General features: G+C 53.0%; 1 protein-coding gene and 1 long non-coding RNA gene across 3 annotated transcripts; one reads left to right on the top strand and one right to left on the bottom strand.

The window, feature by feature from the left end:
- Positions 1-65: 65 nt before the first annotated feature.
- SLC1A5 (solute carrier family 1 member 5) lies at positions 66-8107 on the bottom strand. 2 transcript variants are annotated; one of them, XM_051989312.1, is made up of 8 exons: positions 6583-7548; positions 4102-4144; positions 3953-4000; positions 2004-2170; positions 1583-1816; positions 1121-1315; positions 893-1027; positions 66-783 (listed from the first exon to the last, which is right to left on the bottom strand). In XM_051989312.1, the coding sequence occupies exons 1-8, from the start codon at positions 7101-7103 to the stop codon at positions 552-554; spliced, it is 1575 nt and encodes a 524-aa protein (XP_051845272.1). In that variant the 5' UTR covers positions 7104-7548; the 3' UTR covers positions 66-551. The 2 variants fall into 2 exon arrangements, with proteins under 2 accessions (XP_051845272.1, XP_051845271.1); XM_051989311.1 differs by lacking the exons at positions 66-783; positions 893-1027; positions 1121-1315; positions 1583-1816; positions 2004-2170 and having other exon boundaries at positions 2177-4000; positions 6583-8107.
- LOC127556269 (uncharacterized) lies at positions 6873-11722 on the top strand. The gene is made up of 2 exons (XR_007952388.1): positions 6873-6954; positions 8485-11722. It is a non-coding gene; the product is annotated as an uncharacterized LOC127556269 (long non-coding RNA).
- The last annotated feature ends 3515 nt before the right edge of the window (positions 11723-15237 follow it).

Here is a 15237-nt window from a genome sequence, read left to right as displayed (position 1 = left end):
TCTTCAGCTCCCCCGGCCCAGTGGGCTCGTCCCGACAGGTCCCCCAGATAGCACAGGAGTCAGGGCATGGTTAGACACACATTTATTGCCTCGGACCACACCCCTCCCCATGCGACCAGGCCCCGGGCTGGGCCAAACGCCAGGGAGGAGGCCGGGGCCAGTCTGCTCCCCCCCCCACCAGATGGCGCTGTCACTCAGGTGGCCTGGGCCAGAACGGCGCGGGGCGCCTCGGCCTACGTCGGGGGCAGAGGTAGGTGGGAGAAGACGCCAAACTTTGGTCAGCAAGGGGAGCCAAGCTGCCCGTCTCTGGTCCCCAGGCAGCTAACAGGCCGCCAGAGGTGCTCGTGCTCAGTCCAGGCGTCTCTCTGGACCTGGAATTACCTCCAGGACCCAGGCGGTTGGGCCCCAGAGGGCCAGTCCCCACGCCCAGAAGATAGGCGCGAGAGCAGCAGCCACAAAGGGAGGGCCGGCCCGGAGCAGGGGAGGGAGGCCTTCCAAAAGGATGGTCTCTGAAGCGTCCGAGAGCCCCCTGGGGAGCTGCCGCCGCAGCCCTACATGACCGACTCCTTCTCACAGGCGCCGGCGTCCCCCGCGGGGCCGCCAAGCTGGACTTTCCTGAGAATGAGGGGGTCGGCCTCAGGGGACAGGGCCACCACGGTGACGGCCTCTTTGACCTCGGCCGGCTCGGGCCCCAGCCCCGCCCCGTCGCGGTCTGCGTAGCACTGCAGCAGGCCCGCCCCAAAGGCGTCCCCTTCCACGTTGATGATGGTGCAGAAGCGGTCCCTGTGGGCCAGAGGGAGAGGCGGCGGCGTGAGCGCCCGCAGGAGGCCGACTGCCCGTGGCCTCGGGAGTGGGGGAGGGTGGGGTTGGGAGGAGGAGCCCGCATACTCACACCAGCCAATCCACCGCCAGGATGAAGGAGATGTCTTTGGTGGGCAGACTGATGGCCTCCAGGATGATAGCCAGGGTCAGCACGCCCCCTGCCGGGATGCCAGCCGCCCCCACGCTCGAGGCCGTGGCTGTGATGCTGCCCCAGGGAAGGAGTTCGGGGTCAGCCCTAGTCGTGGCCAGGTCCCTGCCCCCCACCCCCCTCCTCTCAGCCCCCCATCTCCCCGCTCACAGGATGGTGAGGACTTGGATGAACTTGAGGGGCACATTGTTCATCTGGGCAATAAAGACGGCGGCCACACACTGGAAGAGGGCGGCGCCGTCCATGTTGACCGTGGCCCCGATGGGCAGGATGAACCGGCTGATGTGTTTGGAGACCCCGTTTCTCTCCTCTACACACTCCATCATCAGCGGGAGCGTGGCCGAGCTGGAGACAACAAGGGGACCGGAGTGGGTCCCGGCGGTCCGGCCCAGCCCGGTTCTGCTCCGGCCCAGCCCGCCCGCCGCCCCACCCCCAGTCCAGAGGACGCGCTGGGAGGCGGGGCCGAGTCCGGCCTCTTCGCCTTTCCCCAGCAGCTGACCAAGGCCTGGAGAGATGCGGCCCTTCGGGCGGAAGGTTCGGGGTTGGAGGGAGGTGGTTCCAGAGCACCTGGGCAGCCCGGGGGGAACAGGAAAAGGGCGCCGCTTCCTGTACCTGGAGGAGGTCCCGAAGGCGGTGGCCAGGGCCGGCACGATGCCCCACAGGAAGCGGTAAGGGTTCTTGCGCGTGATGACGAAGTAGATGAGGGGCAGCACCACCAGCCCGTGGATGATGTGCCCCAGGATGCAGCAGCACACGTACTTGCCCAGGTTGGCAAAGAGCTGGCCCACGTCCTCCATCTCCACGATCTTGCCCGCAATCAGGAACATGATGCCCACGGGGGCGTACCTGTGGGGAGGGATGAAGCAGCCCCTTCTCCGAGAGGGCCCACTCCTCGGCCTCTCTCCGCCCCCCCCCCCCCCCAGCAAGGGCCCCCGGCCTTCAGGAGGCCCCGCCCCCACCCTGCCACGTGATCCGAGAGGCCCCGCCCCCACACCATGCCACGTGATTCGGGCACCCCGCTCCCCGCGCCTACCACATGATCCAGGACACCATGATCATCGTGGCCTCGTTGAAGGAGTTGAAGAAGCGGATGAGCAGCTCCCCTTCTGCGCCCATCTTCCGGAGGGCGACCCCGAGCACCATGGCGAACACCACCAGCCCCAGAATGTTCATCCCTTCCACCTCCCGGCCAACCGGGACCTAGGGCGGGAAAAATGGAGGCCAAGCAAAGGCCCGTTTGCAGCTTTAGTGCGCGGCGCGCGGCGGCCAGGAGGGCCCGGGCTTGTGGGAGCGCGCGGTCACGGCCAGCATCTCGCTGCCTCCACCCCGGGTGGGCCCTCTCGTTCCTATCTTACAGACGAGGGACGTTCAGGGGCAGACCCGGGAAGTACCAAATTCAACCGACCACAGGGCGAGTGCGCCCCGAGGTGACTCCGTGGGGGAGGGCGCGAGCCGCGTTTCCAAGCACGGGGGAAACTGTGGCCGCTTCAGCAGAAGGAACAGCAACTGGGCCGACGGCCGCGAGTCCACAAAACAGCCAGGGCTTGGGCTAGACTCGTGCGCCCCCAAACGCCTCCGTGTCCCCCGTCCCGGGCCGAGCCCAGAAAGGCCCCGTGGCGAAAGCGGAGCCTCCTCCAGGCTGCAGAGAGGGCCGGCGGCTGGAAAGGCCCATCCTCAGTCGGAGCCAGGCACGAGCTTGGGTCCGAGGAGGACAGAAAGAGAAGGCGCAAGGGCCTGCCCACGTGGACCGGAAGGGGCCTTGGCCCCCCACTACCGCTGGGCCTTTCCCAACCTGACAAGGAATGGCACGCTTCTTTTCCATCAACTCCCTTCCAAAAGACCCTCTTCCCGCTTGCCTTGCTCTGCTTTCCTTACAGTCACTGGGAAGCCCAGTCCAAGACCGACTGAACGAGAAGAAAGTGAAAAGAACTGGAAAGTCAACTGATGGGAGTGGGGGAGGGGGGAAGAAAAGAGAGGGAAAGAGGGAAGAAGGGAAGGACAGAGGGGGGAGGGGGAAGAAGAAGGAGGGGATGGAGGCAGAGAAAATGGAAGGAGAGAAGGGAGAAAGAAAGTACAAAAGAAAAGAAGAGAGAAAGAGAGGGGGAAGGAGGTAAAGAGGAAAGAGAGAAAGGGGAAGAAAAAAGTGACAAAGAGAAAGGAGAGGGGGAGAGGGAAGAAAAGGAGGAAGGGAAAAAAGAGGATGAAGGAGAGGGAAGGAAAAAAGAGAAAGGAGAAAAAAGAGGAAGGAGAGACAAAAGAGGAAGGAAAGGACAGGGAGAGAGAAAGGAAGGAGAGGGGGGAGGAAGGGAAAGAGAAAAGAAAAGGGAGAGAGAGGGGGAAGGAGAAAAAAGGGAGAGAAAAGTCCCAGAAAGAGGAGAAAGGAGAGGGGGAGAGGGAAGGAAAGGAGGAAGGGAAAAAAGAGGATGAAGGAGAGGGAGGGAAAAAAGAGAAAGGAGAAAAAAGAGGAAGGAGAGACAAAAGAGGAAGGAAAGGACAGGGAGAGAGAAAGGAAGGAGAGGGGGGAGGAAGGGAAAGAGAAAAGAAAAGGGAGAGAGAGGGGGAAGGAGAAAAAAGGGAGAGAAAAGTCCCAGAAAGAGGAGAAAGGAGAGGGGGAAAGGAGAAGAGAAAAGAAAAGAAAAGAGGATGAAGGGGGAAAGGGAAAAAAGAGAAGGGAGAAAGGAAGGAGGAAAACGGAGAGAAAAGTGACAAAGAGGGGAGGTGGAAGAGAGGAAGAAGAAAAGGATGAAAGGAAGGGGGAAAAGGGAAGAAGAGAAAGAAAAGAGGAAGGAGAGAGAGGAAGAAGGGAAAGGGAGGAAATGAGGAAGAGGAGAAAAAAGGGAGGGGAAAGAGCGAAATAGGAGAAAGGAGAGGGGGGAAGGGGAAAAGGAGAGGGAAAGAAGGAGAGAAGAGAAGGGAGAGGAAGGAGAAAAAACAAGTAGATACAGAGAATAAGAGAGGGGAGATACCAGCACCCCCCATTACCTTCATCAAGGTCATGTTGGAGTTATTCAGCTCGTACTCAGTGGAATACTGGGGTGAAAGGAATCGGGGAGAAAAGGAGATTATTTGCTGAGCCCACTCTTTGCCCTCCCACTCCCCTCCCCTCCATTCCCTCAACCCTTAAGACTTACAGAGCGGAAGGCAGCCGACACAAGGTTATCTGGAAAGATATTCCTATAAAAAAAGACATGGTTGAATACTGGAGGAAGCAAAAGGAAAACTTCTCAGCCCAAAGTCTCTGCCCAGTCACCCAGCTGTGGGGTGGGGCAGGGCCTGGCCCCCATCCCATTCTGGGGGGACTGTTGATCCTTTCACACCACTGGAAGAAGAAAGAGCCAGAGAGGAAGGCTAGGAACAGGCAGTCCCTCTGGCCAGGGAGGCCCATGAGGAGCATCTTCAGTGTGGGGGGCAGCAAAGCAAAAAGCAGCTCCCCCTCCATTCCCATGCTGGAGCCAGGCCCAGGAGAAGGGAGTAATGTGGGGAGAGGAGAGAGAGCCGGGGACACCAGGCTCTCTCCCCCAAAACCCTTTCAGCCCGTTTCAGGGGAGGGAAGGTGTTCCTGAGCAGGCTGGGGGAGGCTTCCCTGCATTCCCCTCCCCTATGCCCTCCCTGCCAGCTGGCAGCACCACCCCATGAAGCTGGTGAGACTGTGTTGAGTGTGAGAAACTTGGGGTCGGTGACAGAAGGGGAAAAGGCAGTTCCAGGCTGACATCACGGTGACTAAAACAGGAGGCCTTCTGGATGGAGAACCCTCTGGACTTCCAACCAGAGCCCCTGCTGCTCCCTGGTGCCCTCTACTACTTCCCTCCCCCACTGGGCTTTGGGGATCCTGAGGAGAGCCCTCCTGCAAGCTTCTGATTAGCTGGAACCTGACAGAGAACGCAAAGAACCCCACGTGGGCTGCGGGCGGGGGCCACACCCTGGGGACTTTTTCGTGGGTCAGAAACTCCCTTCCTCCGGCAGACATACGTCTGTGTGAACAGGATACCTCCATACATTTGTGTACATGAACACCCTCAAAACACATGCCTTTTGTACAGACTTGTTTCTGTAACTCGAGACAGCTACGGAGGGGAGGGGAAAAAGAACCCCCCTCTCTGACCCACTCAGAGACAGATGGTTGGGCCAGACACCCGGGGCGGGGGAGGGGAACCCGAGCACCCTCTCACCCTGTAGGTCCCCCTTCTCTCTCAAGCACCTGCCCCTGACAGATGGCTGCCCAGGCAGACATTGCAGAGGCCGCAAGTGTTAATCACCCCAGGGAGTTTTGTTCCTGGGATGGCTGCGATATTGTGTTTGCTGTTTGAGAAGCAAAAGGAGTGTGTGTGTGTGTGTGTGTGACAGAGGGAGAGAGAAAAAATGTGAGAGATTAAAAGTGTGTGTGAGAATGTGTGAGTGTGCGAGCGAGGCTGAATGTGTGAGAGGGAGAGCAAGCCTGGAGTACTCTAAGTCCCTCAGGGAGAAAAGGCGCTGCGCCAGCCAGTGTCTATGCGCCTGGGGGTAATCCTGTCAGCTTTAGTGCGAACGGGGAGTGCAGGGGTAGCCCCTGGCCCGTGGGGGTGAAGTTGGGGCCGGGATCCCCTGGCCCTGGAGGCCGATGCAGTGCTACCTGAACTCCCTTCAGTCCCCTCTTTATCAGAAGACTCCAGGCGGTCCCCAGTCCCCGGGGTTATCTCAGGTCCCGCCTGCTCAGTCGGCCCATCCCTCTGACGCCGACTGGGCAGAGTAAACAGAGCCCCAGAAGTCCAAGTCCATCCCTAGCGCCCGGGTTCTAGAGCAGAGGGAGGAAAGGGTCTGAGCCCTCAGATTGCCAAGTGCGTCCTGAGATTATCTGCTTTTACCCAGAGACCTCCAAGTCCCTCAGGCAGGGATCTCGAGCCGCTAGCCCTGGGGGGCCCGGCTCAGCCTCAGCTTCCCTCAAAGAAGCCGAAGGGATGGGAGGGCAGACGGAGGCTCCCGCCTCTGGAGTTCTTCACAACTGAGGCACAGAGAGCTTAAGTGAATGGCTCAAGAAAGCAGATCTTTCCAATCCAACATTCCATTTCCCTAAACAGAAATACTGAATCATCGGCCTGGGGGCGGGGGGAGGGGAGGGGAGCGGAGGGGGTAATTTATCTGGACACAAGTGTCCCAATCCTCAGACAGGAATGGGCTTGCCTTTCAGCTGGAGACGGGGGAGGGGCCGGCGGGCAGTTTCCCGAGCCCGTCAAGTGTGCTGACCCCCACGGAAGCGGGTTGGAGGGAAAAGCATTGGAAAAGACTCGATCCACCCCCTCCCCCCGGGAGGAGCAAAACAAAAAGCGCATCCCAGCTTGGGCCGGCAAAGAGGAGGAGGAATGGCCCTAGGCGAGCCCAGTCTGGTCAGTCTGGTCAGTCCATCCCTCGCCAATAGCGGGGAGGGGGCTTCAGGGGCCAGGAAAGGACTAACTTGCGCTCGCTTCCCCTCAGCCAAACTCCCGGGGCTGAGCGATGCTGCCCTCGGTGGACCACTGGAGGGCGGGGAAGGGGTGGCGGCGGCCGGCTCACCCAGGGGACAGATGGGGGGGGGACCCCACATCCGGGCCCTACGTGGCAGTGAGCCGCACCACGTGGAGCCGGCGGCGGGCGGGTACCTGAAGAGGTCCAGGAAGGAGTCGAGCACCTCCTTGGTGGGGGGCAGCTGCGCGTCCTGCTTCCCCCCGGCCTGGGTGCCCACTCCGGGGCTCAGGGCGAAGGCCAGTCCGACGCCCAGGGCAGAGGCCAGCAGCGTGGTGAGCAGGAAGAAGAGCAGCGCCCAGCCGCCCATGCGGCCGAGCGAGGCCGGGTCCAGGCTGGCGGCGCCGCCCACCAGGCTGCACACCACGAGCGGCAGGATGATGAGACGCAGCAGGCGCAACAGGAGCTCGCCCGGGAACGAGAAGGCGACCAGCTGCGCGGGGCCCAGGCGCGGCCCCCAGCGCGCCACGGCCAAGCCCACGGCCGCGCCGGCCGCCACTCCGGCCAAGGTCAGCAGCACCAGCAGGTTGGCGCGCAGGCACGAGCGCACCCGCGGCGGCCGCAGCCCCCCGCAGCAGCCGGAGGACTGGGCGCTGGGAGGGCCCGCGCCGTTGACCGCGCCCGGCTTGGGGCTTCCAGGGGCCGTCTCGGCCACCATCTCTGCCCCCTAGGGTTCTCGGGGCCGGGCGCCGGGGAAGACTCCGCGAGGTCCGAAGAGCCGGCTCCCTCGGGCTCTCCGGACGCCTCGGAGCTCAGCGGGGCCGCCCGGCTCAGTTCTCCACCCCCTCGGAGGCGAGCTTCTTCCCCGGGCTCGGTGCCTCCCGCCTCCGGGAGGGCAATGAGGCCAAAGCCCGGGCTCCCGGGGCACCGCTCGCGCTCCGCTAGCCCAGAGCCGGGGGCCTCCCGAGTCCTGCGGTCAGCGGCGCCGGGGGGCTCCCGAGCCCTGCGGTCAGCGGGCGCTGGGGTCCCGGGGAGAGCCTCGGCTCCTGGCCTGCCGGCCCGTGGGTGAGCGGCAGCGCACAGCTGGCCGGCTGCGGCGCGGAGGCGGCGCCCGTCCGGCAGAAGGACGCTAGAGCCGGCGTTCGGAGAGCCTGTGAGCCTGGACGGCGGAAACCCGGGGATTAAGCCCGGCTCCGAGACCGCCCCCAGCCCGGCCCGCCCCTACTCACGGGGGCGGGGCCCCGGGGCGCTGATTGGCCGTAGAGCGCTCCGCGCCCTCCCCCCCGCCTTTTCCGGGCCGAGTCTCGGCTCCTGGGCTGGGGGGCGGGGGAGAGGAAAACAATGCGCGGGGCGGTACTTGTGGGGGGCTCGGCGGAGGAGGTGGAAGGGCGAGAGCTAAGACACTTTCCCGCCAGAAGCACCAACTGGTCCACAACGGCCCCCAACCGTTCCCAGCCCCAGGATCCTCCTGGACTGCACTCGTGGAACCAACAACCCTGGGGGAGGGGCTAGAGGGCTACGGGTTGAGAGGAAGCCTCGGAGGATGATAAGAAGGACCTTGGGGAGCTACAAGAGATGTTGGGGAGAGGGAACATTAGGATGCCTCGGGGGATGCTGGGGAGAGGGACCTTGGCTGTTTGAGGGACCTTGGGCAGCTAGGAGAGACGCTGGGGAGAGACCTCGGGGGCCTACGAGAGAGTTGGGGAGAGGGAACTACCAGGGATGCTGGGGAGAGGGACCTAGGGGAGCTAGGAGAGGTGAGGAGGGGGAAAATCAGGAAGCCTCAGGGGATGCTGGGGACAGGGATCTTAGGGAACTATGAGAGATGTGGGGGAGAGAGAGCATCAGGAAGCCTCAGGGGATGCTGGGGAGAGGGACCTAGGGGAGCTATGAGAGATGTTGGGGAGAGGGAGCATCAGGAAGCCTCAGGGGATGCTGGGGAGAGGGACCTAGGGGAGCTACGAGGAAAGCCGCGGAAAGGGACATTGGAGAACTGTGAGGGATGCTGGGGAGAAACCTCGGGGGCCTACGAGAGAGTTGGGGAGAGGGAGACGCTTGAAGTTTCTAGGGTGAAACGAGAGTGGTTCCTTCCCCTGCAGAGCAAGGAGAAGGCTGGCTTCGGAGGTAGAACGTCGGAGTTCCCGTCTCCAAACGCCTGTGGCTTTAGGCAGCTGCTAACTTTTCGGAACCTTTCAGAACCTCCGTCAACCCACAAGCATTCATTAAGCACGTCCTGCGAGTCAGACTCCGTGTCGAGTCGTGGAGATTGTTTTTCCTTCCTTCTAGAAGGCGACCTTGAGAGCGGGAGGTGATACGGGAGCTGCAAGTGAATTGGATTTAAGCGAGGTGCAAAGTCACCTGCCTCGCTTTCCCCTCCAGGGCCATCTGGGTCCAGTGGCCAGAGACGGATCTGGACCCCTGGGGATGGCCGCCGATGCATTGGGAGACCTGGGTCTTTTAGAACTCGGGACTCTGACAAGTCTCACTCTGAATAAAGTCACTGCCCATTCAGGGATTGAGACGAGATAAGAAATGAGGCAGAAGATGGCTTCTTTCACCAATTAAAAAAAAAAAAAAAAAGATCTGGGAGGGGAAGAGACCCTCGGGGTTTCTGGTCCAAACAGGAGATGGAAGTAAAGGTAAAAGCAGGTCCTGTCTTCAAAGAGCTCATATTCTTTTTTCTTTTTAAAATGAATTTGATTTTTATTTTTGCTTTCAAAATCACTTTAATTTCCTCCTCCCCCTCTTCAAGAGAGCCAAATAACAAGGAATTTTTTTTTAAAAAAGAGAGGAAAAAGCTCCCCAACAAAGGAATACCAGAAAACTTGTAAATATGAAAACGTGTCATTGCTCACCAGTGGACACACCCCCACACCCTTTCACCAAGGAACGCTGGGAGGTGTCTCTTTATATCTCCAGTCTGAAGCCATGCTGGGTTGTGATTTGTTCTTGTTTTGTGGCACCTCCACTTGCTTATTTAAGTTTTTGCATAATAAATAATATCCAGTGTGTTTTTTTTAGTTGTTTCCCAAGACTCCATTATAAAAGTGGACCACAATTTGTTCAGCTATTCCCCAATCCATGGGGATTAACTTTGTTTCCAATTCTTTGCCCTCACCAGAAGTGCTGCTATAAATATTTTAGTGTATTGTGGGGACGTTCTTGTCATCAATTGCCTTTAGGATATATGCCTAATAATAGTGGAACATCTGAGTCAAAGGGTTTGGACTTTGAAATTCCCTAAATCGAAAATGCTTTCCAAAACTAGTAACCACAGCTCCACCAATAATGCATGAGTGTGCCTTTAAAAAATATATATATATGTATGTATATATATATATATATAAAGTTTTTTATTTTCAAAACACATGGATAGTCTCTAACATTAACCCTTGTGAAACCCTGTGTTAACATTTTTTTTCTCTGTCCCTTATCTCTCCCCTAGATGGCAAGCAATCCAATATACGTTAAACATGTGTAATTCTTCTATACATATTTCCACAATTATCATGCCGCACAAGAAAAATCAGGTGAAAAGGAGGAAAATGAGAAAGAAAATAAAATGCAAGCAAACAACAGAAGTGAAAAGGCAAATGTTCTGATCCACACCCAGTCCCCACAGTCTCTCTGGGTGCAGATGTCCCTTTCCATCACAAGACCAACAGAACTGGACTGAATCACCTCGCTGCTGAAAAGACTCACTAGCGACCACAGCTCCACCAACAATGCATCGGTGTGCTTGTCTTTTTCTTCAAAACACATGTATAGTCTTCAACCTTCACCATTGCACTCTTGTTAGTGATTTGGGGCATTCTTTTACAGGGTGGCAAACATTTCACAGTTCTTGTGAGAACCATTTGTCCTTGTTTTTTCACCACTTATTGAAGAATGGCTATTGGATGGTTTTTCTGTGCAGAATTGGACATGTTTAACCTTCAGCTGCTTGCTGTCTAGGGAAGGGGGCAGGGAAGGAAGGGAGAACAATTTAGAACCCAAGGTTTTGCAAGGGTGAATGTTGAAAACTATTCGCACGTATTTTGAAAATAAGCTACTTCAAAAAGGATAGTGAATCATCTGAGAAATATGATATATTTTTATTTCTCACTATTAGTAGGCACAGTGGATAGAGCAGGTGCCCTGGAATCAGGAGAACCTGAGTTCAAGTCCAGGTTCAGATATTTAACAATTACTGGCTTTGTGACCCTGAGCAAATCACTTAACCCTGATTGCCTTTAAAAAAAAAAAATACTTCAGCCTGTAATTGTTGCTTCTCTTCCATTTTTTTAATGGTATGACTTATTTAAATTGAGGACTCACATTAACCTGATGGCATGGTGAAGATCTTATTAGAATGGTAAGAGAGATCTTTGCCTTTTTTTTTTTTTTTTTTTTTTGGTTGGTTTAAACTCTTGTATCTCCTAGGAGAAAGAAAAAAAGCAAGATACAGACAATGCTTTCTAGGGGTTTACAATCCTCAAATTCCCAGGAGTATGCATTCTAGGTGAATTTCTAAGCCTGGGAGCCTCCCGACAGCCACCTCAGAAAGGACCTGAGCAGGAGGCCCACAGACCCGGGAATGATGGGAATCTGCAGATGAGCAGGACATAAATACTCCCAAGTTTGTCTCTGTTGTAAAGCACAGCTAAAGGCTCCCTCACCCTCTCCCAGAAGGTGTCTGGCTTCATCCCCACTCTCAATTCTTTCCTCACTTCGATTAGTCCCTCCAGACCACATCAGAACAAACTAGGTACAATCCTCAGCCCCAGGAGGAGAATGGGCTTGGATATTTTTGTATCCGTGTATGTGTGCCACCCATAGAGTAGGCGCTTAATAGTAAAAGAAAAAAAAGTACTTAATTAAAAAATAGTCACTTAATAAAAAGTACTTTATATAGTATTTAATAAAAAGTACTTAATAAAAAGTAGGTATTTAATAAAAATACTCAGTAAAATAATTTAAAAGTAGGCACTTAATAAATGTGGGCATTGGTTGGTTTGTATTCCAGCCTCATTGTTTTTGCTGAGTTTTTTTCGGTCATGTCAACCCTTTCTGACCTCATTTGGAGTTGTTTTGGCAGAGACACTACAATGATTTACCATTTCTTCTACCTCTTAGCTCCTTAAAATCTTTCTGGCCCTGAATTATGAATTTATTTCTAGACTTGCAGAGGTACCTGGGAGGTTTTCACTTTCTGAAAAATCATATACTTTGTGTCTGGAGGGCCTGAGCCTAAGGCTTTTTTAGCCAGTTGTTAAATTTACTCTGGGCTTGATTGATTGATTGTTCCATTGATTTCTAGCCTAAGAAAAAAAATTAATAAATCAGATTAAGCTTAAAGGTGTGTCTAGTGTACATTTTTTGCCCTGGAGAGACAATTGAGCACCTGTTTACCTGGATCTGGTATCTCCACGATGCCCCTCATCTTTCCAGCTGGCTTTTCTGGTTTGTCTCCCACATTTAGAACATAAACTCTTTGATTGCAAGACTGTCTTTTTACTTGTATCTGTAGTCTCCATGTTGTCTGCCACATGCTAAGAGCTTAATTTTTTTTATGATAGCATTTTATTTTTCAACATGCATGAAAAGATAATTTTCAACATTCCCCCTTGCAAAATCTCGTGTTCCAAATTTTTCCCTCCCTTCTCCCCCCACCTCCACCTAGACAGCAAGTAATTCAATGTAAGTTAAACGTTTGCAATTCTAGACATCTTTCCACATTTTTCATGCCGCACAAGAAAAATCAGATCAAAAGGGGAAAATGAGGAAGAAAAAAACCAAGCAAACAATAACAAAAAAGGAGAAAATGCGATGTTATCCACACTCAGTTCCCACAATCCTCTCTCTGGGTGCAGATGGCTCTCTCCATCACAAGCCTATTGCAAATGGCCTGAATCATCTCATTGTTGAAAAGAGCCAGTACATTGCAGTTGACCAAAATATAATCTTGTTGCTGTGTACAATGTTCTCTTGTTTCTACTCACTTCACTCAGCATCAGTTCCTGTCAATCTTTCCAGGCTTTTCTGAAGTCAGCCTGCTCGTCATTTTTATAGAAGAATAATATCCCATTATATTCATATCCCATAAGTCATTCAGCCATTTCCCAACTGATGGGGATCCGCTCATTTTCCAGTTCCTTGCCACTACAAAAACACTTTTGCACATGAGGGTTCTTTCCCCCCTTTTTTGATCTCTTTAGGATACAGATCAAGTAGAAACATTGCTGGATCAAAGGGGATGTACAATTTTAGAGCCCTTTGGGCATAGTTCCCAATTGAGGAGCTTAATATTTCAATGCTTGTTGCCTCCCTCCTTCCCTCCCTCTCTTCCTTCTTGGACTCAAATCATTCTCCTCTGATGAGTCACCCCGACTCTTTTTTTCCTTTGAATAACATTTTCCTCAGTCACATATAAAAACAGTTTTAACTTTTTAAACTTTTAAAATTAAAAGTCTTGAGTTTTAAATTCTCATCTTCCCCTCCTCCTTCCCCGAGATAATAAGCAATTCGATATGGGTTATACATGTGCAATCATGTAAAACATATTTCCATATTAGTTAATGGTCACCCCACCTCTTAAAAAGACACCAGATTCCAAGTTCTCAAGTCCAGCAAGCAGCCCTTGCACTCCATCTGCAATCTCTAACATTTGCCCCAGCAGTGCCCCAGACATGGGGGACTTCCCATCACTTCCATCTCCCAGAATTCATGGTTACTTCGGTCTCAGTTCAAGCACCAGCTTCTACATTTCCTGATCCCCAGTGAAATTATGATGGATTTCCTCTGTTCTCTGGGACTCCTACTGTGTGTACAGATCATCCCAGCCTTAGATTGTAAACTCATTGAAGGGAGGGAGCCATTCACTGCTATCTTTGTGCTTAGGACGTTGCCGGCAGATAGCAGGTGATTAAGAGGGTTTGTTGACTGATAGAGGACTGGGGCTTGTTCCCTCCAGAGCCAAGGCTAGGAATCCTTCAGCGCAAAGTCCTAGTCTCTGGCCTCCGACCAGGAGCTCCCTGAGGTCAAGGCTGAGCTCCCATGCTCCTACGGGGTAACTGGAAGCCCCTGTAGGTGATTATTACACATTATCTGCAATTGAGCCCAGTTCTCTGGTTGTCCTGTGCAGTGAGGAGCAGACAAAGCATCTTCAAAAACTGTTCCTTCTCGGGGAAGATAAGCTCTCTAAGGTCCCACACAGCTCCTCTCCCTCCCCCCAGATTGTAGCTTTGTCCAGGACATGACAGATGCTAGAGATTTAATTGGGGGTGAGGTACATTATGACTCTTGGATTCTAGTCACAAGACAAAGATTTAGGGCAGGAAGTCTCAGAGATGCTACGCAATCCAGAGGAGCCTCTGCTAGGTCTCCAGCATTTATTAAGGGCCTATTTTGTGTTAAACGCTGGGGATACAAAGAAAGTAAAAAGAAATTTCACATGGTAACGGGGAGACAGCCTGCAAACTACTCTGTACAGATAACATAGATAAAGCATAAATGGGAAAGAAACTAAAAGGAAGAGCGAGGAAGCTGCCTTGTAGAAAGTGGGATGGTTAGTTAGTTAAAGGAAGTACAGGAGGCAGAGATAAAGGACAAAAGTGGTCCAGGTATGGAGACCACCATGCAGATTCTTGGAATTAGAGTGAGAGTGTCCTGACAGAGAAATAGCAAGGAGGCTGATGTCCCGGGATCACAGGATACGGCACAGATACAAACGAAGTGCCCAAAGGCTGTCAGACTGCATCCCCTTTGGGGGACTTCCCATCACTTCCATCTCCCAGAATTCATGGTTACTTCTGTCTCAGCTGTGTTTCTACTGGGCCTGTATCCCAAAGAGATTTTAAAGGAGGAAAAGGGCCCCACATGTGCACAAATGTTTGTGGCGGCCCTTTTTGTAGTGGCAAGAAGCTGGAAACTGGGTGGATGCCCATCAGTGGCTGAATAATGTTATATCAATGTTATGGAATATTACTATTGTATAAGAAATGATCAGTAGGATGATTTCAGAGTGGGGAGACTTACATGAACTGATGCCGAGTAAAGTGACTAAAACCAAGAGATCATTATACACGGCAACAACAAGATTATACAATCATCAATTCTCATGGACATGGCTCTTTTCAACAATGAGGTGATATAAGGCACTTCCCATAGACTTGTGATGAAGAGAGCCATCTGTACCCAGAGAGAGGACTATGGAGACTGAATATGGGATCAAAGCAGAGGATTTTCACTTTTTTGTTTGTTTTTTTCTTTTTCATAGTTTTTTCTCTTTTGATCTGCTTTTTCTTGCACAACAATGACAAATATGGAAGTATATTTTAAAAGAATACACATATTTAACCTATATCAGATTATTTATTGTTTTGGGGAAGGGGGAAGGAAGGTAGGGTGAGAGAAAAAGTTGGCGCACAAAGCCTTACAAAAATCAATGTTGAAAACTATCTTTACATATATTTGGAAAATAAAATACTATTGAACATTTTTAAATAAAATAAAATCTAAGTTGAAAAATAAAGATAGTAAGTAAACTTCAGATACAGGATGAGGTCTTCTAGCTTTCAGGCCTCAGCCAGGTTCCTGATCTTCTCTTTCTCTCTTAAGAGGTAGAAGTGACTATGGAGACTATTTGAGGCATGAGGAATAGTCCATGCCGAAGCAGGAGATAGAAAGACAGTGTAGAAAAATAATCAGGTAAGTTTAGCTGCAGGTCCGAGTTCAGGCAGAGAACCTCAGGAAGGGAAGGCAGTCAGTTGTGAAGGACTTTACACTCCAGACTGAGTTGACTACTTTGTGCAGGCACCAAATGCTAAGATACTGATTGGGATATTAAATATAAGAAGAAAAAAAAAGGTAGT

Source organism: Antechinus flavipes, chromosome 3, assembly GCF_016432865.1.
Source record: "Antechinus flavipes isolate AdamAnt ecotype Samford, QLD, Australia chromosome 3, AdamAnt_v2, whole genome shotgun sequence".
Lineage (NCBI taxonomy): Eukaryota > Metazoa > Chordata > Mammalia > Dasyuromorphia > Dasyuridae > Antechinus > Antechinus flavipes.
This window is presented reverse-complemented; position numbering and strand designations above follow the sequence as displayed.

What these genes read in the sequence shown, in the direction of transcription:
- SLC1A5 (XM_051989311.1), bottom strand. Translation starts at nt 7,103, where the DNA reads ATGGTGGCCGAGACGGCCCCTGGAAGCCCCAAGCCGGGCGCGGTCAAC. An exon ending in TCCTTCCTGGACCTCTTCAG is followed by an intron (nt 4,145 to 6,582) that starts GTACCCGCCCGC and finishes CTTTTTTTATAG; the next exon opens with GAATATCTTTCCAGATAACC. An exon ending in TGTCGGCTGCCTTCCGCTCT is followed by an intron (nt 4,001 to 4,101) that starts GTAAGTCTTAAG and finishes CTTTCACCCCAG; the next exon opens with TATTCCACTGAGTACGAGCT.